This window comes from Tyto alba, unplaced genomic scaffold, assembly GCF_018691265.1.
Source record: "Tyto alba isolate M040663 unplaced genomic scaffold, T.alba_DEE_v4.0 Super-Scaffold_10, whole genome shotgun sequence".
In the NCBI taxonomy this organism is placed as follows: domain Eukaryota; kingdom Metazoa; phylum Chordata; class Aves; order Strigiformes; family Tytonidae; genus Tyto; species Tyto alba.
The window spans coordinates 27,731,113-27,756,022 of NW_024881262.1; the positions used below are offsets into that span (position 1 = coordinate 27,731,113).

Here is a 24,910-nt window from a genome sequence, read left to right on the forward strand (position 1 = left end):
CCCCGGGCATACGTAGTAGAGAGGCGCGCAGCTCTCCCAGGCTCTCGGGGTGGCTCGGCGGTGGGCTCGGGCTGTTCGGTGCCCAGATTTTTGCTGGCAGCAGGCGGCCGGCGGTGCGGGCGCGGATTGGCTGCCCCCCTGCTCCCCTCTCGCGGTGCGCAGCCCCAGCCAGCACCGCCGAATCTCGAAACAGCCCGATTTACATCCATTCATGAATCCGTGACGTCAGCACGCTTCTGTGCTTCTTTGCAGCAGGCTGCAGGATTGTGTGGGTGGAATTTCCTTTTATTTTGCAACACTTCCTTTTTTTTTTTTTTTTTTTTTTTGCCTTCCATCTTTTTAAAACAAGAAAATGGAGCATCACATAGGAAATCTGAATCCTTGTAAGTATTGAAATGAAAATGTCTTTTTTTGAAGCATGTTTGTGTGTGTGTGTTTAATGGTCAGTGTTATCCTTTCGCCATTTATTTCAGAAGGACAGATGGATGTTGCATTTGTGATGTGAAAGGGCTGAAAAAAATGATGCTGAGAGAAGGGAAGAGGAAATGTGAAACCTTAATTTATCCATCACCGCATATAAATCTGATAGCTGGCCTGTCCTTTTGCTTGTCGGTGTGCTAGACATTTTTCAATTGTAATTTTGCACGTTATCTTCTTGTGCCCCCCTTTTAAAGGGGAAGGGAATGGCAATGGAGAATGGATATATATGGAATATACAGAGAATGACATAAGAATTACTAGAGATAGTATGAAGAAGCAGAATTGTATTTTTTGCTTTCTAGGCAATTGTAATTTTTTTTTTTCCTTGTGGACTAATCAAACAATTCTTCTGTTGTGTTACAGTCATAAATAATTTAATTTTATTTTTGCGATGGAGAAGAGATGTGTTTTTCTTTCTATCAGCTGGGTAGGAATTAATTCCTTTATTATTGAAAATAGCAGTTTGAGCTGTCTCTGTTGTGCTGAACACATGATTTTTACCCCTCATTTTCCTAATAAATGAGGAAGCTGGGAGTACCAATGCAGTTAATGATACTGTTCACTGGGGCAAGATTTGTCATATTCTTGCTTACCTGAATGGGGCATGATGTCATGTTTTCTCCCAATGAAATGAGTGGAGCTGCTCTTTATTTTTGTTTTGGGGGGGTGGTTTAGTTTCTGCAATAGCTTAATCATATCAAGCCACGTGTCTTGCTTAAGTAAATGAAAATTTGGGTATTTTAAGTTGATCTGGAGAAAGATGACATCAGGCCCATGTGTTTGGATACACTGATTTTATCAATAGGCAGTCTGTTCAACAGAAGAAACTGAAGGAACATATTTTGATCGGTAATTTTAAGGGAGAAAAGATGCAAACATTTGAAATAAAAACCAAATGGATGAGTAAAATGAGAGAGAGGTTCAGCTGGTTTGACTCGCGAATGTGGGCACTTTTCACAGCAACTGCCGTGTGTGTAGCCACAGACATCTTGGGATATCCTAGAATGCAGAGGTTAAAGTTGTCATTGGTTTAAGAGTTTGGTACTATCCTTTTTGTTGTGCCCCCAAATGTATGCAGGTTTTTGTCTCGAGAGAGAGACAACCCTTTGAACCTCTGTTTCTGTAATAGACTTTGGCTGTGAAAAACAAATAAATCATGATTTTGAGGTAGTGGGGTTTTTTGTTTGTTTTGCTTTAACACCAGTTTTGTTTCCTGTATTTTGGGCCTCCAGTCTCATTCTTTGATCTAGAATGCTCCTATCATTCAGATTTCTCTTTGTCCCTTGCTGCCCGATAGTTAAATTTATAGCTGGCATTCATTTTGACCCTGTGCTTGGAATCAGTGAATAACTTTTAGCACAGAAAAATGGTAGGGACTCTTACCGCTTCTCAGCTATCTGTGAACTTGTGTTTAAAAATGTTTGGGTTGTTTTTTTTCTGGTTGCAACTTTTAGCCTTCCTCTTTTGTCTCCTATTGTAAAGATTTGGTAAGTGGCTTATCTCCAGTGGATCGTAAAATTGAGTAACGATTTATTTGAAAAATCTTCATAGGTAAGAGATATTAAAATAAGGCCCTGCTTTAAGCAGTGGCAGGGTAAGAAAGGTTTTACAGTATTTCCTGTTTTCTTATGACTTTTTTAGAGCAAATGTGACACGGTGACTGATTAGACTGGAGTTCTTCATATCTGGTACCCATTCCAGGCTTTCTGCAGTTGAGATGTGTGAAGTGGATTTCAAATAGTAGGACTCCTCAAAATGGCAGAGTGCTTAAATAAAGCTTTTATATATAAAAATAGAAGAAGCCTGACAATGATTGTGTGAACAGATTTGAAATCCCTGCAGGTTCCTCTTCAGCTCTGGTCCTTGGGGGCAGGAGAAGCAGGGGAAGGCACCCAAACCTTGCCATGAATAGAGCATTTTTGCCAAGCTCTCACCTGAGATGAGTTTGGAGAAAGGCAGGAGCAGACTTACTGCTTTTACAACTTTGAGTAAGTTTCTCAGCCATAACTGAATCAAAATGAGTCAGTAGAGGCAGATGTTACCTCTGCATCCTCAGAGGAGTCTGGTACTTCAGCAAACCCTTGGCCAGTTTATGGGACTTTTCTTTTTTAATTTATTTTTAATCCCTCTTTGGTAAATATGTCCTGTGCAGAGACTTAGGCTTTTGTAGGCTGCTGGTTTTGTGACATTACAGCAAATCATTCTCATGTCTTGGGGAGGGGGGAGTAAATATTTCACCTAAAACACATACCATTTTGGATTGAATAGCAAGTTGGCAGCTGTGGCAGAAATACTGAGGTGGGCTGGGAGCAGAAACACTGTGTGTACTTACTCCCACCCCTATAAATACTCAACATGCATTTTGACCTCTGTCCTCTTTCCCTGTTTACAGCTTCAACTGAAAAGTCGGTCGTTGGAGTGGGTTCAAAGGCATTAGCAACACTTGGGTGTAGGCCAGGGTGAAGAATAGATTTTTCTGTGTAAAGTGTGCAGGTTTTATAATCCTCTGGTGAACCTGTAGTTGCTCGTGCTCTTTCTTCTGGAGCAGTCACTAGCTCAGTATGAGAGGTGCTGTAAGGGAAGGAAGGAGAAAGTCCTGGCAGGGTGTGGGTGGCAGGCTGGCCTTTTTCCAGCATAGTGGGTTTGAGGAATGGAGGTCTCTCTGTGTGGACGTTTTCTTCATTCCTAGGATGTTTGTCCTTTCTTGTCCCCAGCCTTCTGTTACCTGCTGGAGGATACCACGATCAGTCATGCAGCTGTACAGCTGTGACTCTTCTGCTGAAAACACAGAAAAATCTGACCTCACCATCCTTATGTGCCTCAGGAGATTCTCAAATGTTGGTCTAGCAGCTGTAGCCAAAAAGTGATCTAGCGGGGACGAAGCAAGGGGCTGAGTGCTGCTTTGGAGGGTCTCCGCAAGGTGCTATATGGCCCGTGTCATGTCAGGCCTCCGGAGGCTCCTCTGCAGTTCTTTAGTCTGTGACTGCGCGTTGTGTTGATCGCGTTACCATCATGTAAAGCTCTGGTGGCCTAAGAATAGGATCACACCTCTCGGATGTTGCTCTAGCCCCTTATGCTGTGTCAGTAATACAGGCTTAATAGAGGCTCATGAGCAAGTCATTGTGCTTGCTCCTCTATCGAGGAGTAATCCTCTTTGCTCGTGTATGGTTCTTGCTAAATACAACTTACTACTACTGTCATTTCTCATCTGAGAGATCTGTCGGCTGGATTTTAAGCGTCCCCTGCCCATCAGGTCCACACATGCTGGTACCTGCTGTGCTGTTGATTAAGGCCAGAGCATTGCACATACCCCAGTAATTTTTGTACTTTCACGAATAGTTGTTTTAGTTGCTTTAATACTGGATATGAAGCATGTAAGCTGTTAGTGCTGAGAAGTTTGTGTGTATAGTGTTTACATGTCAACTGCGTTTTGCAAATATTGCATTATTCATATCTACTACAAAAATAAGAACAAGTGTGTGAGTGAATTTACCTGAGTTTGATGCCTCACATGAATTAAAGTGAGTGTGTGATTCATTCACTGGATTGCTGAAAATAGCACTTTGATATTGATCTTCATTCTCAAAGATCTTTCGAACATTAATTAATCTTAATGTTACTCCTTGGAGGAAGATACAATGTTTCAGTTCTGTAAGTGGGGAAAATTACAAGATAAGGTTTGTTGGTAGTACTGGAATATTTTAATGGCTTCTTGTGGCAAAATCAAAGAGGCTGTAAGGCATCTATGAGCTTAACTTTGAGATTTTCCTGTTTTTTGTAGTTGTAAAATATTTGAATTTAAATCCTTTAATCTGTTATTGTTATTTAGTAATAGAATATGGATCTTTAATGAGGTAAGAAACAAGTGCAGAATTCTGAAGGATTAAGAGAAAAGGAGTAGAGCAGAGCCTGAAATCTGTGACTGGGTTTTAAAAGTTGTTTCATATTATGAAGACAGCTGGAATGATGAAAGAGAAGAGTGTAACTTAAGGTCACTTCTAAATTTTGATCTAAGACATGTTCCAATAGTAATTCAGTAGTATGAAAAGCAAATCAGCATTCAGTCTGTCTTTCATATCAGCTAAATGTTTTACAATAGTATTGATGAGCCTGTGGATATCACTGGTCAATTAGAGGTCGGAACATTGTATATGAAACTTCTGGTGTTTGGTGTATGCATGTAGCTCAAGACATGCGAACAACCCGCGTGAAGGAAAACAGAAGTAGCAAATGGGCATACAAAGTTAAACCGATTTTTCTGAAGTGAAATTCTTGTAACAATATGGTACAAGGTGATGCTTGGTTTGTTACCCCCCCAAAGTCAGGGAGCTGACAGATTATCCTTTCTTCAGAAACGGAGGACCTCAATTCAGAAGCACAGAGAAAGGCTGCTTTGCAACAGAAACGTGTAGTACTAAAATCCTGCATTGAATATAAGAATCATTATGCAACATTACTTATTTCCTATGGCATCAGATTATGCAATTTCTGAGCAGAAGAATGCAAAGCCCTGGAAGAACACAGTAGCATTTTAGTGGATCCAAAAATACCTTATACAGGATAGAGGAAGCATCTATGTATGTAGTGCTGAAAATATGCAGTTATGTAAGCTGCTTATTTCACAAACTGTGCTTTGCAAATCTGGTTAGCAGGTGAACCAGGAATCAATCTCGCTTCCACTGAAATCAGCTGAAGAGGTCTCCCTGAATACAAGGGAGGGTGGATTGGCTCTTTGTCTGCCTTGTTCACAAGGATGATTTTTTTTTTTTTTTTTTGCTTTGTTTGTTCCTTGTGCCAAAAAAAGAAGTGAATGTTTGATTTCTTTTTCCAAATCAAGCACCACTTCTTCATCCCCCACAAATTTGTGACCTTATGTTGAAGGAGTTCCTAGTTAAATATTTGCCTAGTGTTTGTGGAGGTAAAAATTCATTCCTATGCTGAGAGCTAGTGCGGATGCACAAATTTCATGTGGGGATAAGAGTCAACACAGTTCTTTTAAGGTGAAGTAATGCCTTGGAAATCTATTAAATTTCTTTGTAGGAGTCAAGAGCATGTCAGAAAAGGGGGTCTGGTTGATACAATCTGTTGGGATTTTAACAAGACTACTTGCCAGAGACTCTTAAAGAAACTAAACACCTGTAAAATAACAGGGACGCCTGTCTCTCAGAGAAATGATTGTTTAAATTATATGAAATAAGAGTAGGAATAAATAGACAGTAATGTTGAAACATTTTTCTCTAAAAGGAGTTGTCATATGGCTCTGCTTTGGAGATTGCACTTCTCATACTTTTTCTACCTTTTCTTCCCTTATCTAGATCATTTAGGAATAATCTAAAGCTGGAGCACTTAGGCTGTGAGAGTACAGAAGGTGTTCAGGATAATAAACAAGTAAGGCAATTTCAGAGAGTACTGGAAGGCTATTGTGAACTTGGATGATAAAATGTCAGTCAAATTTAGTGTTGATTGAATACGATTTAATCTTAATATCCTGTACATAGAAATTAGGCTCTGACCTGGCTTTTAGTGCTCAAGAATGGAGATCTTAAGGTTGTAAGAGACCCATGGAAGTTAGCTCAGTGTCCTGAAGCATGCTTAGACACTGGATAGCATTAGAGGAATATTTAGGAAAGCAACAAAGAACAAAAATGATCATTACGCCATTGTACATTTCTGTGGTGTGCCCACACTGGGGATTCTGTCTGTGGTCTCCAACTCTAAGGTGATACAGAGAGGTGATCAAAGGTACAGAGCAGCTTTCATATGGTGAATGAGAAGGTAGAGCAGAATGGAGGATGAGATAGTTTATAAAATCACAGTGAGCTGCAGACCATGGGGAGCTGGGTGGCACTGCACTGGCGAGGTTTCGCTACCTGAAAATACTTTTCTTGGGTTTTGGAGGCAGGAAATGGGGGTAAGTGAACCTGTCATTTTGGTGTGCTATGGTTTCTTATGCTGTAGTCTAGGTGCCACTTATTTCTACTCTGACAGGCTTGGTTGGAATGTATAAGGTGCATAGCAAACCTCCAGCTGGCTTTATGCACAGAGCTTGAATTCAGCCATTCTGAATATTTCTTGGCTGGCACACTATACTATTTTTGTCATGGTCAGAAAGGGTTCAGACCAGAAAGCTAGACAGAGTTCTCTTTCTCACTGATACAACGACAGACAAAAGCGTATTACAACTGTAAAATCACTTTTGTCAAAAATGGTATGTTGCTGTTTTAGGATAGACTGAATATATTGAATAAAGGTTAACATAAATCAGCAGCCACGGGAGTTCAAGTTTCAGCTGTGATAGTATGGACATAGCTACATACAGCATAGTTACATATCTGTGGTCTTGTGTGCCTAATGCTCATGGCTATGTCAGAATATTCTCTTAACATTTTAGAATTTTCATGATAGTTATGAGCCCTAACCAATTGCTACCACATAGCTCAGGTGATGATTATGGTGTCTGCAAAAGTTAGCTGTCTTCTCTTGAGGTGGCATCCAAATATTTATTGGGGAAGGGAACTAAGAGTATATATTCCAGTCAGTATTCTACAGGAGGTACAGCAGTAGGGTACTATTTATCTGACAACCAGAAAGAACAGGTTAAAGCACAAAAAAGCCAGTGTTGCAACACTTCGGTTTTTCCAGATGAATCTTCTGTTTCCTTGTAGAGTGAGTTAGGGTTGTCGTGGTTTAACCCCAGCCGTCAACTAAGCACCACACAGTCCCTTGCAAAGTCCTTCCCCGCACAGTGAGATGGGGAGGAGAATTGAAAGAAAAAAGTAAAACTCATGGGTTGAGATAAGAATGGTTTAATGGCTGAAATAAAACACAATAATAATAATAGTAGTAGTAATGAAAATAAATATAGCAAAAAAAGGGAGAAAAATAAAACCCAAGAAAAGACAAGTGATGCACAATGCAATTGCTCACCACCTGCTGACCGATGCCTCAGCAGCGATCGGCCCCTCCCAGCCAACTCTCCCCAGTTTATATACTGGGCAAGATGTCCTGTGGTATGGAATAGCCTTTTGGCTAGTTGGGGTCAGCTGCGCTGGCCATGCTCCATCCCAGTTTCTTGTGCATCTCCTCACTGGCAGAGAATAGGAAGCTGAAAAATCCTTAACTTATCCTAAGTGCTACTTAGCAACACCTAAAACATCAGTGTGTTATCAACATCATTCTCACACCGAGGCTGAAGCGCAGCACTATACCAGCTACTAGGAAGAAAATTAACTCTATGCCAGCCGAAACCAGGACAGGGTACGTGCGTAAATGTGTTCAGAGCTGTTGCAGTGACAGAAAATCTCAAGTGGGTCAGATGAAGAATTTTCAATTGTTTTATCAGAGATTAATTATGTTTTGGCAATGTCATAATTTTAATATTTAAAAACAAGGCTGGATTGTGGCTGAGCATTCATGTGGGTATGAGTAGTCATGTGTATGTTGTGATGTGGAAGAAACATGCTTCCTTGAAAGAGTGGTGTGTCTCAGGAAAGAGATGGATTGCTTAAAACAAGCCAAGCTTTTGCCTTAGGCTACTCCATAGTTAGCTTAAAAATTTGTCCATAATTTGGGCTAGACTGCACCAACTTAATATGGGCTGCCTTAATAGTGTAGTTTCTTCTTTGGAAACCTAACAAAATAGAGCTGCTTTTTTTTTTTTTTTTTTTTTTTTATTTTCCCTGGAGAAGGGAAAGAAAGGCAGAGCCATTCTGAGTGAAGCTTCAGGATATGTTTATTTGCAGTTCCTCCCTCTGAATAATGACACTGAAAAAAAAAAAAAACAGCCCAAAACAAAAGCCTTGAAAACAAAGAAGTTGCATTTTGTTGATATGTAACTCGTTCTCTATTAATAAATCTGCTATTGCAGTTTCTATTAAAAACAACCATGCAAAACACAAGCATATACTCCAAGTAATGTAAAACCATAAAAGAATATCATAAGAGGAGTATTTCATCCACTCATACAGCATTTTCCTCACCAGGAGACCAGGAAGGTGAAAAGTTTATTGGAATTCTGTGTAATAAAATCACATGATTTTCAAAACCCAAAGGTCAGAAGTGACAGTCAAAGCTCTGGTACTTGCCAACTCAGCAACTCACAGAGCTTTCCTGTGCTGAAGTTGTACAGCGTGGAAGGTCAAGGGATGGGAGAGGACTGTGTATCAACCTGTTATAAAATTTCTGTGTAGAGATTGAGAGAGAATCACAAGGGGCAGGACAACTCAGATGCAAGATATGTGTACCAAGATAATTATACTTTATAAGTCTGCTTTTTGTATTTTTATTAGATTATAGAACATTTTGAAATACTGTCCCAAGCCAGGAGTGTTGCAATAGTTTTGAGATGATACACATGTAAATTGCAGTCGTGTTACCAGTGCAGAAAGGTGTAGTTACCTTGCTGTACCTAACATAGCCAGGCAGAAACCACCCTGAGTACCGGGAAAAAGCAAGGGAACTCCAGGGCTTGGATACAAGTAGTGGTCTGGACAGGAATCTCTTCTGTCCCTGATACTTGCCACGTATCAGCCAGCCAGTTTCTGCCAGCTGCTCTTTTTCAGCCCTTAAACACGGATCAGACTGTTGCTTTTATTTCCTTTGTATATTGGAAGTGCAAGTGTCGAATATGCTTGACTGGGTAATATAGGAAATAGTGCTTCAAGGAAGCTAACTTAATATTACCAGTCATTTGTGCTGTTAGGAAACTGAGCAGTTACTGCTTTGTACTTACACAACCTTTACAGCATATTAACATTTTGTCTGTGTGCTGTATCTGGAATTGTGATTTGCTACTCTATTTTTAGCACAGCTCTTTAAAGGAGAAACTTCCATTATGGTCCATGCAAGGCATTTGTTTAACTCTACCATGTCTTCAAACCTGACCATTGCTTTGACACACTCATAAATACTGGGCTTGTGTAGGCAGTGGTGTGATTTGGTTGCTCTGTGTATGTGAGGACACTTAACTAGATGGATGTTTCCAGGAGTGGACACAGTATCAGGCAACGTGAGAGCATGCCTTGTGGTAACTGATTCACTCACTCTGGCTGGTGCTGATTCAGGTAAACTGTTTTCTGATAGTTTTAAACTGCAGTTTGGGCTGTCGGATGTATTGAGGTGCAGTATCACTCTTCCCAGAAGAGGTGCACTTTGTGCTCCTTTTGTCTGAGCACGGTGGGATTTTGCCTGGAAATGGAGTCATTTGCAAGAAGTGATCATGCAAAATTATACTGAGCCTCAAATTTCCTTATAAGATGTAAAATAAATGTTAGCTGCAGAGTGCGTGAACTCATCAAAATAGTTCAAATCAGAGGGTCTGCCTTGAAATCTGCTTTTGCAGCAGCACTTCATGAAATATGGGTATCTTAAATATGCACACAGTCCTCCTACACACACAGAGCTTTCAGCTTTTGACTTGAAGACTGCTACAGCAGGAGCATCACTAAGATAGAAACAGAACGCTACTTGGCTATGCTCTTCACTGTAAAAGTTAAGGAGGCACATGCAGATCATAAACATCCCAAATGGCAAACAGTCTATATATAATGAAACTTCAAACTTTCAAGAAAATGTTTTTCTCTGCATTGAATAAAACTAAGTTTTCTTTTATTGGGAAGAGTTGAACATGAATAATCTCAGCCATATCTTTGGTACTCTGACCAAAAGAATAGGAGAGGCATGACAATAAAGCTTGAAAAATGCTCTGAATCCCTTGTTAGAAGAGATGGCAAGGTCAAAGAAAACCTAATTTGTCTGTGTTAAATCAAATTTTGCCAAGGGAAGAGGCTTCACATTACAAATTTTACTGCAATATAAGATAATTAAAAAAATTAATTTTCCCAACAAGTCAGGATTGATGCATGGTGGCAGAAAATGCCTTCTACCACCTGCCAATGTATCGGGACCATTTTACAAACTGACTTGGTAAGAAGTTGTTTTAAAATAAATGCTGCCATCTCATGCTCTCAAAACAATGAGTTCACTACACCTCTGAAAAATCAGGCTGCTTATGTAAGTACCTAAATAAGGCTGTATCATGCCAGTTTGAAAATAATTTTGTAACTTTTGCATGCCTCCTCTCCCTGTGAAGCATATAAGATGGCAGGGCACTGAAGATGAATATGAAACTTCTAAATCTCAGAGAAGGCAATTTGATCTGGTAAGACAGACCTGATGTCCTCGAATCTGGGGGGTTGTTTTTGGCTGGGTTACTGTAGTCACAGCTGAGCTGTGTTGTGATAGCCCTACTGCAAGTGGGAGGGAGGCTGGACCTGATAACTTCCAGAGGTTCTTTGCAGCCAATAGGCCTGAACTTCATCTTTTTATTGAGATCAAAAAAAGGGATTCTCTGTGTACACTTGCACTGTCTGCTGTATTGAGCCTCGATAGTGGTGGGAGGCTGCAGGTGTCTCTAACGCAAATAATACCAGAGTAGAATTGAACTGAGAGTCAGGGTGGTCTAGTAGCTATTAGCAACATAATCTATACATGTTGTGATGCTTCAGCAGCAGGATGAGAGAGTCTTAACTTTCCAGGCAATACTGAGAAATGCACGGGGAGAGGAAGAGTCAAGGATGATGCTGATAATCCATTTAGAAACCAGAAAAATATGAAATATATACAGGAAAAGCTGTTCTTTCTCTGTTACTTCTGTACAATCAAGCATCTCAAAGTCAGAAAACTGCATAGGAAGGTAAAAGCAAAATCCTAGACTATAGTAGTGTACTCTGAGAGTCACATAATAGCAACACAATTTTATCCTCCAAGGCCGATTTAATCCTTAATGCACTTCCCATTGTTTAAATTTGAGATATTTTGGGACACTGTTACCTCAAATTTGTGCTTTGGCTCTTACTCTAGGGTTTCTTGCAGGTAAAACTGACTGATGTTTTATTTACATTGCTTACTATGCTATGTTAGGAAAAGCAGATTTCTCTGTAGGAACACTGGTCACCCTTTGCTTTTGCTTAAAGAATCACTTGTCTCTCTCAGGCTTTTGGAAATGAGCAGAGGCAGTGCCCAGGAATGCTAAATTGGAGTTGTTTTGGTATTTTTCTGAAATTCTGTTCAAGTCTGATACTATTCCCTTTTCTTCTCTATATCGACAACAAAAATCTGTGATCATATAACAGCTAGTATTAGTAGTACTGCCACAGTCACCGTACAGCTTCTCGTGCTGGGGAATCGGTCATTGGAAAGGTGGTCACAGGTAGGTCAGGAATAACCAACTCTTGAGCTTGTCTAATTCAGCTCCTTTACTAGTATGGGCTGTGCTGCAGGTTTTGACTCACTTGCTATTTTGCTTTCTTTTAAAGAATGAAGTTTACAACTTAAATAATGTTCTTCTAATCAACCTTTTATGCATAGCCCGTGTGATCAGGTAGAAATACAGGGATGTAAAACAGGCTTCTGGCTGTTCCCATTTGCTGCCTCTGCTGTTGGAGAGTGGCATGAGCTTTTCATACACCAGGCTGAAGGTCTTATCTCGTTTCTGTAATGACCTCATCTTGAGAAGTTCTGGGACTGAGCTGTTCCCTTTCGATTGGCTGTGTGCTACCTGGCCACCTCTTTCTTCCTTCCAGTGGCTGTTTGCAGAGGCCGGGACTTTGCACTCAGCGTAACTGATCTTACTTTTTCACAAAACAGTTTCTGTTAATGCCATTCCCCCCACCCCCGCCAACTTTATGTGGAATTTAAAATGGGACTTTGTTCTGTGTTACAGGCTGAATGCCCTTAATTACTTCTGGTGGAAAGTTAGAGACTTATGTTTTGGAAGTGGCTCTGCCCCAGAAAAATGCTTTGGCAGCAGGCAGCTCTCACAGAGCAACCCCCGGCTGTCGGCCCAGCTCTGTAGAAGGGTGGCGCTACACCGGACTGTGGAAAAAAGGGTTTTTCAGTGGAGCATGTAGCAAGAGATGGGGGACTTTTAAAAAGGGGCACCGGCTCTGGATTTATATGTAACCTACAGGAACTTCAGCAGGGAGAAAGCAGAGCAGTGGGGGGAGATGCTTTTCGGGCTTGTGGAAGGAGGGAGATCAGTGAGGAGGATATACTGCTCCTGTGAAGCTCTTCAAGTATTAGTTGTTTATGAGGGTGACATGTATGTGGTTAGAAAATGCAATGTATCTTGCTACATTGAACTTGAAAGGATTCAACTAAAGGACCAGGATGGTCATAACTCGGTGGGGCTCTGAGGGAGCAGCTACAAACCATCCCTGTGTGCATTCAGGCCACCTGTATCACTGTGCTTTCTCTCTCTAATGCCTTGTTTCAAGGGTTTGCAGAGAAATCCTGAGCTTGTGGGCTGTGCCAGACCCAGAAACAGTGACTGGGCTCAAACCATACCTGTTCTGGGAAACACCTGGGGGTCAGCTTCAATCTGATAAATGCTATAGTAACCATGAAGAAACAGCTCTTTGCTGCAAAAAGTCTTTCATGATTTTGACCTTTAGGCTTTTGTTTAAAACTTGTCGTGTTTGTTTACTGGGCAATTCCTGCAGTAGGTTACTGAGAGTACTGCGTGAGTGGAGTTTCTGTTGGAATAATTTATTTGCTGCTTTTAGGGCAGTAATTGTTTACTAAGTATCAGCGGTTGTCTGGAATGTCTAGTTAATTATCAGCTCACCTCTCTGAAAGTGCATGTAGTGAAAATACATAAATAAAAATTTGAAAGTTGTTCTTTTCTTCTCATTTCAGGTACTGGGTCCATGTGTCACATCTGAATTGTGTTGTACTAATTCTTTAAGTACCTACTCAGACCATCTCCTTGATGCACACTCACGGCATCATGGCCAGTACTCAGGAGCGCCTGAGCTTGTCTTCCTCTCCAAACTCAATTGGCAAAGCTTTCTGTGAAGATAAAGACTTTAGTAGGTTACATGATGAACATGCACCTACTGGAAACCACCCGTCCCCTGAGCTCATAGAGGATGTGCGTGAGAAGGGCTTGCTGCAGGCAGACCTCGTCGAAAACATGAGCAGCCCGGTCACTGCAGCAGTGCTGACCAGCATCAGCGAGGACTCTAGGGACCAATTTGAGAACAGCGTGCTGCAGCTGCGAGAGCAGGATGAGTCTGAAACGGCCATTCCTCAGGGCAACAGGAACACTATGGATGGAGAGAGCAACAGTGGGGCGGATGATGTTAAAGTCCAGTTCAACAGATCGGGCAGTGGGAGCGGTGGGTTTCTTGAGGGACTTTTCGGTTGTCTGAGGCCTGTGTGGAACATCATAGGCAAGGCATACTCCACAGACTACAAACTGCAACAGCAAGGTAAGTAGGGAATCAAACCTTTATTGCTTTATTGGGAATGTGTGAAGATGAGGAAAGCAGACCAGGGCTTTTTCCAAGATTTCCATGTGACCATTTTTGTCTCGTGCAGCCCTATTGTGGGTTTGCAAAGAGAAATCCTGCACTGTACAGCCAACAGCTGTCATTTGTAGCAAAGGCAGCTCGTGATGGAGTCAAACAATTGCCTGTTCTGATCCATGCCTTGGACTGTTGCGACAGGGTCTGAATCTGAACCAAGTATATATGTAAGTGAGGATCGGAAAGAATTGTGTTGAGCACAGAGATTGTACCAACTGTTAATTTCTGCAGTTTTTTCATGGCAGAAAACATAAGCATGGGTATTTTTTTCATCATGCCACGTGAAAAACATTGACAGAGGCATTTCTACTCCTGTATGTGTTTGTGAAGGCTGTCTTCGGTTGACCACCAAATAGCAGAAGTAATGCTTCTCTGTGGGCATATTACATGAACTTTTACGTCTTTTTGTTCAGTGATAATTTTTTTCTTTACAATATCATTCAGTACTTATCTCTCTATAAATACGTCCTTTAATGTTTATATCTCTTTCATTTAGAAGTATAAATGTATAAGAGTGTGTATATACATACAGAGATATGTATGTATGAAAAAATATGTAGTTTGGGAATAAGTAATGTCTCAGTCAGTTGTGTACATCTATCTTTAGAGGTTACAGAAAGCTGAAGAGCAGAGTATGCTCTGCCTTTGGTGTCTAATTTCTCCCCTAGCACAGGGGGAGGGAGGTGGCAGATGGGAAAAGAACAATCTGTCATTAGAATTAAGGAGCTGAAATGGTTGAGGCTTATCGAAAATGGGAACAGCCTGGCCACTGTACTGTACCATGGGGTAGAAGTCTCCTGTATTGCTGTGATCATGACTCAGTAGCAATCGAACGGTTTTCTGGCATAGACAAATGTAAGTGGTCAGAAAACCCATCTGAGCGGTTCGTATCTAAGCCCCAGAGTTGGGTTGGGGAACAGTTCCTCATATGAGGGAACAGAGCTGTTAACACGTTGGGTCAGTCTGCCTTGAAATAAGCTTACTCCTTCTTCCTAGACTGCCTAGAGGCAGTTGTTTCCAGTTCATAACTCCGGGCAGGTAAATCCACCACTGCACTGCAGAATGCCAGGTGCCACCTAAGCAGCAGCCTCTTGTCTATCAGACCTGTGTGCTCAGCAAGAATTTACTTGTCTTTGAAATCCTTTGGCAGACTTGGTTCTGTCTGCATGTTGTAAACTCAGTAGGCCACACATGGTTGAGTATAAATAGAAGAGGTGACTGAAAGTTCTTTGGGGAATTAACTCTGTAGGGGTGATTGCACAATATGTGGAGATGGACGCGGCAAGTTTTGGAAGAGACTGAGCCTGGCTGGGGAGCCTCCTTTGTGAAGGAAAAGCGGCTTTCGAGCAGTCGGATAACATTCGAAGGAGGCATGGTGTCAGTGTGTCCGTGTTACGCTTCTTTGGTTTGGATGCTCGCTGTTTTTAAGCGAAGCTGAAACTTTCCAAGGAAAGGACACAGATGGGGAGTTACATTGCCTGCTTCCAGCAATTCTGTGACTATCCCATACGAGCGCTATCTCACCAGGTCAGACTTTTCTCATCACCGAGAGCTGCCGAGCTGTCGTGTGCCTGTAAGCTCAGATGGGTCGCTTCAGGAAAGATACCTGTGCGGCAAGCAGATCGTATTTCACATATAATTGGGGCAGCAGATGCATTGGAGACTACAGTTTAATACGTGCTTTCATGGCCCACAGGGGACATTTTCTTTTGTGTGAAAGTCACTAATAAAAAAGATTGAAGCGCTAACTAATGAAAATGAGCAGCTGAGAGCGTTGTGTTTGGGGGGTGCACATAGAGCTCTTCTTCGTATGCACAGAAGTATCTTGCTGTTCTCGGTGTCATGAGCATGTTCAGAGCCATAGATTCACGGGTGCTTTGCAGTTTGCCATTGGCATTTGGCCCTTCCTAAAAGGGCAGTTTAGTAATGGCTACAGATGTGGTAGGGCTGAAGATTAATTGCTATCTGATATATGTGGCCTGTGTGGCTTAGCTGCATCTTCAATGTCTTCACCATCATAAACGACAGTGAAAAGAAACTTTTGGGGTTTTTGTTTGTTTGGGTTTTTTGTGTTGGTGGGTTTTTTTTTTTGTTTTTTTTTTTTTTTTTTTTTTTCTCTGGAGCTGATCCGTTGGACAGTTCTCTGATGGCAATAGTACGCTTCTATTATCCAAGGGTAAACCTTTTTAAACTGTTTCTGTGCTAAAACTTGAGGATTTTGTCAGAATATTCATGTTCTGTTTTCCAGATGATCTCATTCTTGCTTCTTGCTACCAGGAAATCTTCTCTGTGTGCATTTCATCAGCTACATATAAGCCAGCAGTTTCATAACTGATGTATGTGATTGCTTTTATTTTTGCTGTCTTTTAGCAGGAACACAGAGGATGCAAGGTTTGTGCTTGTGCAAGTGCTGTGTGCTTGGCAAAGACAGGCTGAGGAAATGTCTCTGGCTGTTTTAGCAATGTCTCTGGCTCTTTCAGCAGTAGAGAGAGGCTTGTAGTGGCCTTTCATTCCCCTGGGCACTTATTTACAGCTTTGGGCTGGTGCCACAGATCCATGCAGATGATTTTTTCCCCTCTTCGTGAAACAACTACTTTAAGCCTTATCCGGGAGCAATCCTTTGTGTTGGGCTGCATCAACAACTGGAGTAGGAGTCCAGTTTGGTCCTGCAGCCATGGGGGACTTCATTACCTGCAGATGCTTCCTAGTACTTTTTGCTGCTCACCAGCACCCCTGCTCGCCTGCTTTGGATCTCCTGCAGGCCCAAACTCTAGGATGTGGTGGTGTTGTGGTGTAGTTGCAAGTAGTGAAATATAAACAGATTTCATGCCCTTTGCAAATGTCTGATACTTGAGTCCATATTGCTTGCGAAGCCTTGGCTCATGACATGGTGAGTGGGGGAAAAGGTAAGAACAACTTTTACATGATTCCACATTATCTTCTCATTGAAATTACTCCTTGAGTTTCCTTCCCAACATCTGAGATGGTCATCAAGAGGAGTGTGTTTCTGTGCTTCCCTTGAGGACCCCGTGCTGGGCAGAGCTTTGATCAGCTGGGAGTTGCTGCAGGGTGGTCTGCTGATTGTCACTCCTGCAGGGACCGTTTGCTGTCGTGTTGCTCAGTGGCTGCCAGTTGATTATTTGAGGCTTAAGTATTTTTGACCCATAAAATCACTCCTGACTCTGTTTTTCTAGTCGTTTACCCTGATTTCTAAAGGCTGTTGGTGAATGCTTTCAGGGAGATATACTTAGTTCTTTAATTTGTGTTTACCAGTTGTTTAATTTGGATTATTGGGAATCTAACACTTCATATTAAGACTCATTTGTGTTTTCTACAGACTCATTAGACTTCTGAGCCATTTCCTTTGGATTAAGAATCTGTTTTCAGGAGGTGCTTTCACCTTCCCTTTCACAAGTTACGTGTTTACTGTCATTGTGTGCATTTTTGTGTAAACCTGGAGAGCAAGGTGCTTTACGAAGTGTGCTTGTGTTTGTGGGTATTTTTTTGTAAACCAGAGATGCTTCTTGTCATAATGCCAGTGCTGGCGAGCAGCCAGTGCTGGCAAATGGCAAAAATTTGCTTCAAATACATTGACTCAATGGCTCAGGCTGCTCCTGCATTTCTTCCCCATGGGAAACAGATTCCCATCATTCTACTCAAATGGTTCTTAATCACCTTAGAAACGCAAGCTCTTGCGTAATTCCTGCTGCTATTACACTTTAATTTATTTAGGGGAAGCATCCTACAGGCTTCTTTAGGCCCAGAAGAGTCTGGAATAAAAACTGCTCCATCCTGGTAGGAGATATCTTTGTCTCTCTTCTGCTGGAGGAGGAGGGGGAGCGCTAGGAGAGCTGTAGCAAGCCCTGAAGCCTGGGCAATCTCAAAGGATGTTTAGCCAAGCAATGTTAATGGACTTTTTGAACAAGGCTGGCAGTCCAGTCGAGTCTTGCTTAGTATGTCCAGATGTGTTTCCTAGCCACCCTGTTGATCGCCTGAGGTGTTTTTCTTCTGGACAGGCACTTTGACTTAACTATGGCTAGTCATCATAGCCACGCACCCAAGTTCTTGCAGCTGGTTTATACAAGTCGTCTTCTGTTTCAGGCGGTTGGTTGAGATGACAGAGATCTTGTCATCACCGTTTGCATGCCGTGTTTCTCATTGTACCTGCTGTGTAGATGTGCTGTAGCTGGGACAGCCGTAATTCACCGTTCTTTGCGCCAGGGTTTTGTGGGCTGTTCGGGGGGGGGGGGCTGTACAGGCAGTGGGGAGAGCTTTATAACCTGCTGTCCGGGGGATCTGTGTAGCCTCAACTTCCAGCTGATTCAGCTGGCAGGGTGTTTGGTCCTCTCCTTTGCAGCTTTGCCTGTCACCTCTCTGCAGAACTGAGACGACTAACTTTGTAATACTGACCCTTGTCAGCCTGTTGTCCTCAAGGGTGGGCCCAGGGAGCTGTAGGGAGCACATGCACAGCGTAATTTAGGTGTATTTTTTAATTGGTGGGTTTGGATTGTAGTAGAAAGTACAGGCTTGCACCACTAATGCTAACAAATCCTTGTTTTCAATTGAACGTAGCCCGGTGCTCTTCTCCACCAGCATCATTTTCTTTGGGAAGATTTTCAGCGCTTCATACGTTATAGGAGCCAAATTAATTGCTGATTCTGGCTGTCTTGAAACGTAGTACCATGCTCCTGTACAGTGAAAGTTGTTGTTGTTATTGTTATTATTATTATTGTCTTATTGTTGCAGTATATGTTACATACAGTTTGTCTCTTTTTCAATTTCTTCTTGAAATTCCCAAAGATGTAGGATATTTGACTGATTGTTGCTACACTGAAACCTCTTCCCTGGCTCATGCCCTTGATGGTCAGGGTGCAAGCGGGATATGGGAAAGGATATGTTGTCTGACCAATTAAACATGAGATGACTTTGCAGGAGGAAGCGCATCAACTTTTCCGTACTTTGTTTACAATCTCTCTCTGCCTTTGCCATTGCGGAAGTTAATAGATAATATTAAGAGAAAATTCGGGCTCCTAGGTGATAGCAGTGATAGCAATATAGATACCCATGACTGCTCACAAACTTTGGGTGCTTCAGGGAAACAAATGACAATGTTGCATGCCTTGTACAGGAAAGGCAGTCTTCTCACATGTCAAGAAACAGCTACTTCAGTACAACAGAACAGTTTCAGCATTGCCTACGTAAAAATACTGTTCATCGACAAACACAATAATCAATTGTAATTGCCAATTCATTTCAGAAGCAGTGCTTTTGTGAAATAAATAGAAACACAGATCTTCTCAATTTATTTATAAATTTCCTTATTTTCCTTATTTAAAAACTGTCTTTTAACATCTAAATATCTGACGAATTAAATACCGGTTATAAATATTTTGACAAGAAATTGCTCAAGTAGTTTGGTGAAGAAGAATGCTTATTATTTTAAAATACTTGAATGTCCTGTGGTCAAGATAGTGGTCACAGCACATTTCATGCATCAGTGACTGTTAGGTTCTTACATGGACGGGCATTCAGTACCAAAGGACACATTTGCTGGCAGGCAGTATCACCTTCACAGCATCATTGCATTCGTGAAAATTGAGGATAGGGATCATCTGCAGCAAATCCAAGGTTAGTGGGGTTGCTCAGTTATAGTGCATTTATTTCAGTTGAGAGCTGCATGTGCTGCCTTAATATTTTTGTACAACATAAAGTTGCAAGAGGATATATCAGTATGAAAAACAGACTTGTGTCTGTGAAGAAACATGTGCTGAGGACTGAACTTTGCCCTGCCGAGTCGAAGGACATTTTTGCTGTAGATTAACAGTGCTTTTTTTTCTAGTTCAGTGAGCAGAACGAGCGCTGGGGTCTGGTTCCGGGTGGGAGCTGGTTTTCCGTGGCCGTGCCTGGAGAGCAGCCATTCGGCAGGAGACATCCAGCTAGTGTCTGACTGCTGCGGCGGTGATTTGAGGGAAAGATTTGAATCAGGATCAGTCCAGAGACAGTTTGGGTATTTAACTTTCCCATCAGTGGTGACAATATCTAAAATGAACTCTTTTGCATAATCCCAGTTGCTGCCCTGGGAACACCCCTGTGGTTTGGAGGCTGGATGAAAGAAACCATGTCTTTGTAGTAATCCAAAATAGGGATCTGTACAGATGTGGCTTTCTTTTACTTCAGAAATCAGTGGGTTACTTGTTGGTTTTGCTGCTAAATAATTTGCTCTCTAAACTTAGATTTTTATTGAGTTACAGTAAATAAATTATTGCCTGCCTTTTATCTTGCCGTTTGTAGAATGTTAAGGTAATTTCAAGGTGACTCACAGACAACAAAGCTTTCTGTTCTGATGGGTACCACTGTCTTGAAACAGTTTATATAGTGCTACTGGACTGCTCCGGCAGTATCCCTACAAGATGCACGCGGATGAGGAGGAATCCCTTAAGAGTTTTTTGCCTGTTTGACACTGATATACACAATGTTGGTGTGGGAAAGACCTGCTTCTGTGCCTAATGGTGGTGGTGAAGCGCTTTGTATTGGGAGGTTACTGGTTTGCATTTTACAACCTGCCACCTCTGACTTCCCCTTTTATTTCTTATTTTTATCCTGTTTCGGTGGGGGGGGAACCTTTTTTTTTCTTTTTTTTGGCAGTTATCAATGTTGAATGTTTCTTCTCCTCTATGCTTTTCAATGCAATCATGTAGTTTATGAGAGATACCATCACCAGTCAATTTTAGAGTAGAGGACCTCCTCCCTAAACTGCCAGTCCAGTGTCCCTGGTGTGTTAAACTGCTGCCTGCAAAGCAGCTGTGAAGTGGAAGCGGCTTGCCCGAGTGGTTAGCTGCGGTGGTGAGCTCTGCTGAAAAAACATCTGGGAGGATAGGAAGGAACAGGCTGGAGGTGGCTGATGGGGGAGCGGGGCTGGGTGTGGGGGATGCTGGGGCTGAGCATGTGCGGTGTGTGCCCTCAGCTGTGCCGGTACCGGGAGAAGATGCCATCTCCTACCTCCAGAAAAGTCCACCTGGAGATTTTTAGCAAGGCAGGTGGGAGGTGCTGTCCTGTTGTGATCTTACAGGGTAACATTTTTGTGGTCTTGATCTTTTACGTTATCCCCTTTGCTTGCCTGTGCCTAGATACCTGGGAGGTCCCGTTTGAGGAGATCTCGGAGCTGCAGTGGCTGGGCAGCGGTGCGCAGGGAGCTGTCTTCCTGGGCAAATTCCGGGCAGAGGAGGTGGCCATCAAGAAAGTGAGAGATCAGAATGAAACGGATATCAAGCACTTGAGGAAACTCAAGCATCCTAACATCATTGCGTTCAAGTAGGTTGTGAAACTTGTTAGAAACGTACCTTTATCCAGGGAAGAGCCATTTGCTTATGTACCCTGACCAAGTTTTTAAAATCCAGGAACTGAGCTGCTTGTAGGACAAAATGGGCGGTCATCCTTCCTCTCAAATTGCCATACACCCTTGTGAAAACAAAGCTGTGGACACCATTCTCACCCACTGCTGCACTTTGCATGTGGGCTCATAGAACACCTACAGATCTGCAGGTGTGGCAGTTGAAGGAAATCCACCCGTGTCACAAATGAAGTTCCTCCTGCCCAGAGCATGCAGGAAACATTCCCTTTCCCGTTCAGGAAGGAGAGCTGTTAGCAGAGCCTTGCCCAGCCAGAGAAAATAGGTTACACTCCTGCCCCTTGACTGCCACCTTTGAGAGTTGGTCTGGCACTCTTCCTCTACTGATCCTAGCTGTGTTTTCTTTGACAGGGGAGTTTGCACTCAAGCCCCGTGCTACTGTATTATCATGGAGTACTGTGCACATGGACAGCTCTACGAAGTCCTGCGAGCAGGACGGAAAGTCACCCCTCGGCTGCTTGTGGATTGGTCCACGGGGATTGCAAGTGGGATGAATTATCTGCACCTTCACAAAATCATCCATCGAGACCTCAAGTCACCAAAGTGAGTCTCTAGCTACTTAAACATCTCCCAGTCGTGGTTGTCTTTTTTTCCTCTTGAGGAATAGTTTAAAGTTAGGTCAAAAGTCCCATTATTTTTTTTTCCACGCTGACTCAAAACTAATGAGAGTTAAACTAATGAAACTTGTTGGTGCTCCCCTCCTGTGCTGCAGTTTAACAAGACTGCAAATTGTACCAGTATTTTACTGGATAAATAGCGGTCAGGAAATATTTGATGGTGTCTGGTCCTTTTTGAAAGTGGGATATTTTGTTGCTTTCTGCTTTTTTCCTTCTTATTTGTTCTTTCATTATTTCCCTGATTTTCTGGAATGCATCTTTCTCATTTCTCTGTTGCTTTCTGATTAAAACTGTCTGGCTGCTTATATTCTTATTGTCTAGGTGTTTATCACTTCTTTAGCCTGTGACATGACCGTGACAGTGAGTTAAGATAATACTTTTAGGCGATTTACAGCACAGTTTAAAGTACAGCTTTACTAAAATTTTGAAACATTCCCAGATACAATGAATCTTCAGTGACTTGTTAGTTTGCAATTTTATCAGGATTGATTTTTTGACTTGTAGCATTTAGAAATGCATTGGAGACACAAAACGCAACCGCCCCAAAGAAAGCGAGTGCTTTCATTGGTGAATATACATAATCATTTTCACTTGTGCTACAAGTTGTGAACAGCGTGGCCTCAACAACTGTTTGTGTTGATTAAGAAGGGGTTTATTCCCAGTGGCTGTTGTGGTACAAGAAAAATTGAAGAATACTGATTTTTTAAAATTTTTTTTTCCCCCTCTTTTTCTCTTTCCAGCGTTTTAGTTACACACACAGATGCAGTAAAAATTTCAGATTTTGGTACATCTAAAGAACTCAGTGATAAAAGTACCAAAATGTCTTTTGCGGGAACTGTGGCTTGGATGGCCCCAGAGGTGATACGCAATGAGCCTGTCTCTGAAAAGGTGGATATCTGGTGAGTAGTTTTAATGTTTAAGTATCTTCACCTTCTGTTTGCCCACTTGGTTTCCCAGCACTTTGCATATTCAGCACTTTTGTCCCATTCTAGGCATGGGGATAGTTTGCTCTGTGGTGGACTATTCCTTTCTCCATCTGCCAGTCCCCTGAACTTTGGTACTGAACCATGGGCTATAATGGAAAGAGAAATGACATACATGTGTAAAAGCTGTGTGCTGAGATATGAAGATACCTAATGAGACTTAGTACAGACTATTTATGTCTTGCAGTAATTAAATGCAACAGTTCTTCCCTGGGTCATTATTCAGGCCAGAGTTTTCTTCCACTCCTGGTGTTCAGGGCTCCCTCAGCAACTTCTGCAGCCAGGGTATTTTTTCTCGCTTTCTACCCTCCTCAGGGCCATGCCTGAGCTGGAAGGAGGCCGCAGCTAGCTTGAAGGGTCTGACCACCTTTTGCTTTCTGCATACTGGTCTTGGCTGTTACATGGACAGCCACAGGATTATAGTCCAGAGAATCTAACCCTGGATCCAAGAGGAAGGAAATCAGGATATACCGTAAGAGTTTTGAGCACCTGTTTTCACCCCATGTGAAATGTACTCTGTGTCCAAAGGAGCACAAGGAGAAGTTCAGATCTCTGTGCTATTAAAAATGCTTGAGAGAGAACTCAGCCTTGAAGCTCCTTTAAGATGCCTCTCCACAGATTTCAGGACCCTGAAGGGAGCTGCATCTCTGTTTCTGCCTTGTTATTTCTGCATATGAAATGTCAGTAGCTAGGACAAATGCCCTTCTCCCTGCTTTACAGCCAGGATGAATTTTCCTTCATGTGGTCTTTTCAGCTTCAAATGCTGTCGCCTCCTTTAGGCAGCATGAAGCTGGGGGTCGAAGCCACGGGTGGTTCAGAGTACGAGTGGAGTCAAGACAGCAGCCTGCTGCTCGTGGTGTTTTAGCTCGGAGCTGGGTCATGACTTGAAGTCAAGATTTCCTGTAGGAAAAGGAAAGGTCTTGTAATCTGCAGTGTACAGCTCTTCTTGTGCCCACAGTGTTTTGTATGGTCATTTTGTGTGGATATAGCAGGCCATAGCATAGCCAGCTCTTCTAGGAGAAACTTTTGGGTTGTTTTGGAAAGAAAATACACTCGCCATTTGTCTTCTGATCTTCTCCCTTTGAATCACAGGTTCATGGGGAGGCATGGTACTGGATTTCCACCCTCAGCTTTCTGTCCTTCAGAGTGGCTTAGGTTCAGGAATATTGTGTTGGAGCATCACATCCAATATAAAGCAGCTTCTAGCTCTGCTGGGGACTGTGGGCACTCCTTTACTTCTTTCCTCAGTGACTTAGAAATGTTGCTCTTTTGGTGCAAGTTCCTCTTGAGTCTGCTGCAGTGATGATTACTCGAACTCCTCGTTGACATCCATTCCTCTCCCAAGTTGAGTAAAAGTCTTGTTTGTGAATGCGGACAATAAATGAGAACAGTTCCTAAGCTGCTTATAGGTCTGCTCTCTCTCATCTTTATCAGCATGCTAAAAAAAAAAAAAAAATCTATAATCTTATCAGGAGTCTTGAAAATCCTTTGTCAGTTCTTAATCATAACAAAGCTGAAACCAGATGGGGTTTCCTGGTAGTTTGTCCAACCACCTGGATCCCTGCTTTCCTGCAGCCCACGGAAAAAAAGTTTTGAGGGAAAAAATATTCAAATTCTGCTTCTTTTGGTTTGAAGCCAATGGGCTTTGAAAGCGCAGCATTTTCCACATGAAGTTCTGTTTTCTGACTGATGGTTGTTCAGACCCAGGCAGTTTGTCCCTTAGATGTTCTTCTGTACTTAATAAAAACAACTTGATATTTGTACAAGCCAGAAACACGTTTTTTACTTTTCACTTAGTTTGACTTGCCAGCAAGCTTGGCAGGGTCAGTGTTCCACAGGTGGATGGGGCATGCAGATAAGGCATGCCATGTCTGGGGTTGGAATTGAGATGGTTGTACCTTACGTCATATTGCAGCCTGGTTGTTAGTGTGTAGTAAGACTAGTGTTGGTTCTCGGCAGCATTTTGTTTACCTCTGTATTGACTGGTTTGTTATTTCTTTGGTGTTTTATTGGATGAAGATTGTAAATAAATGTTTGCTGTTATAAATTAAGATT

The 24,910-nt window shown here is 42.2% G+C and overlaps 1 protein-coding gene across 8 annotated transcripts in view; it reads left to right on the forward strand.

The window, feature by feature from the left end:
- Positions 1 to 24,910, forward strand: part of MAP3K13 (mitogen-activated protein kinase kinase kinase 13) — a 79,901-nt gene that overhangs the window by 39,489 nt on the left and 15,502 nt on the right. For 6 of the 8 annotated variants that reach the window (XM_042800810.1, XM_042800818.1, XM_042800830.1 and 3 more), the window contains 4 exons: positions 13,177 to 13,751; positions 20,975 to 21,158; positions 21,607 to 21,798; positions 22,613 to 22,771. In XM_042800810.1, coding sequence (XP_042656744.1) covers positions 13,250 to 13,751; positions 20,975 to 21,158; positions 21,607 to 21,798; positions 22,613 to 22,771 — 1,037 coding nt within the window. In that variant the 5' untranslated portion in view covers positions 13,177 to 13,249. Of the gene's footprint in view, positions 1 to 303; positions 384 to 10,618; positions 10,640 to 13,176; positions 13,752 to 20,974; positions 21,159 to 21,606; positions 21,799 to 22,612; positions 22,772 to 24,910 lie in introns of those variants that run through there. The other 2 variants (XM_042800834.1, XM_042800844.1) reach the window with 2 other exon arrangements.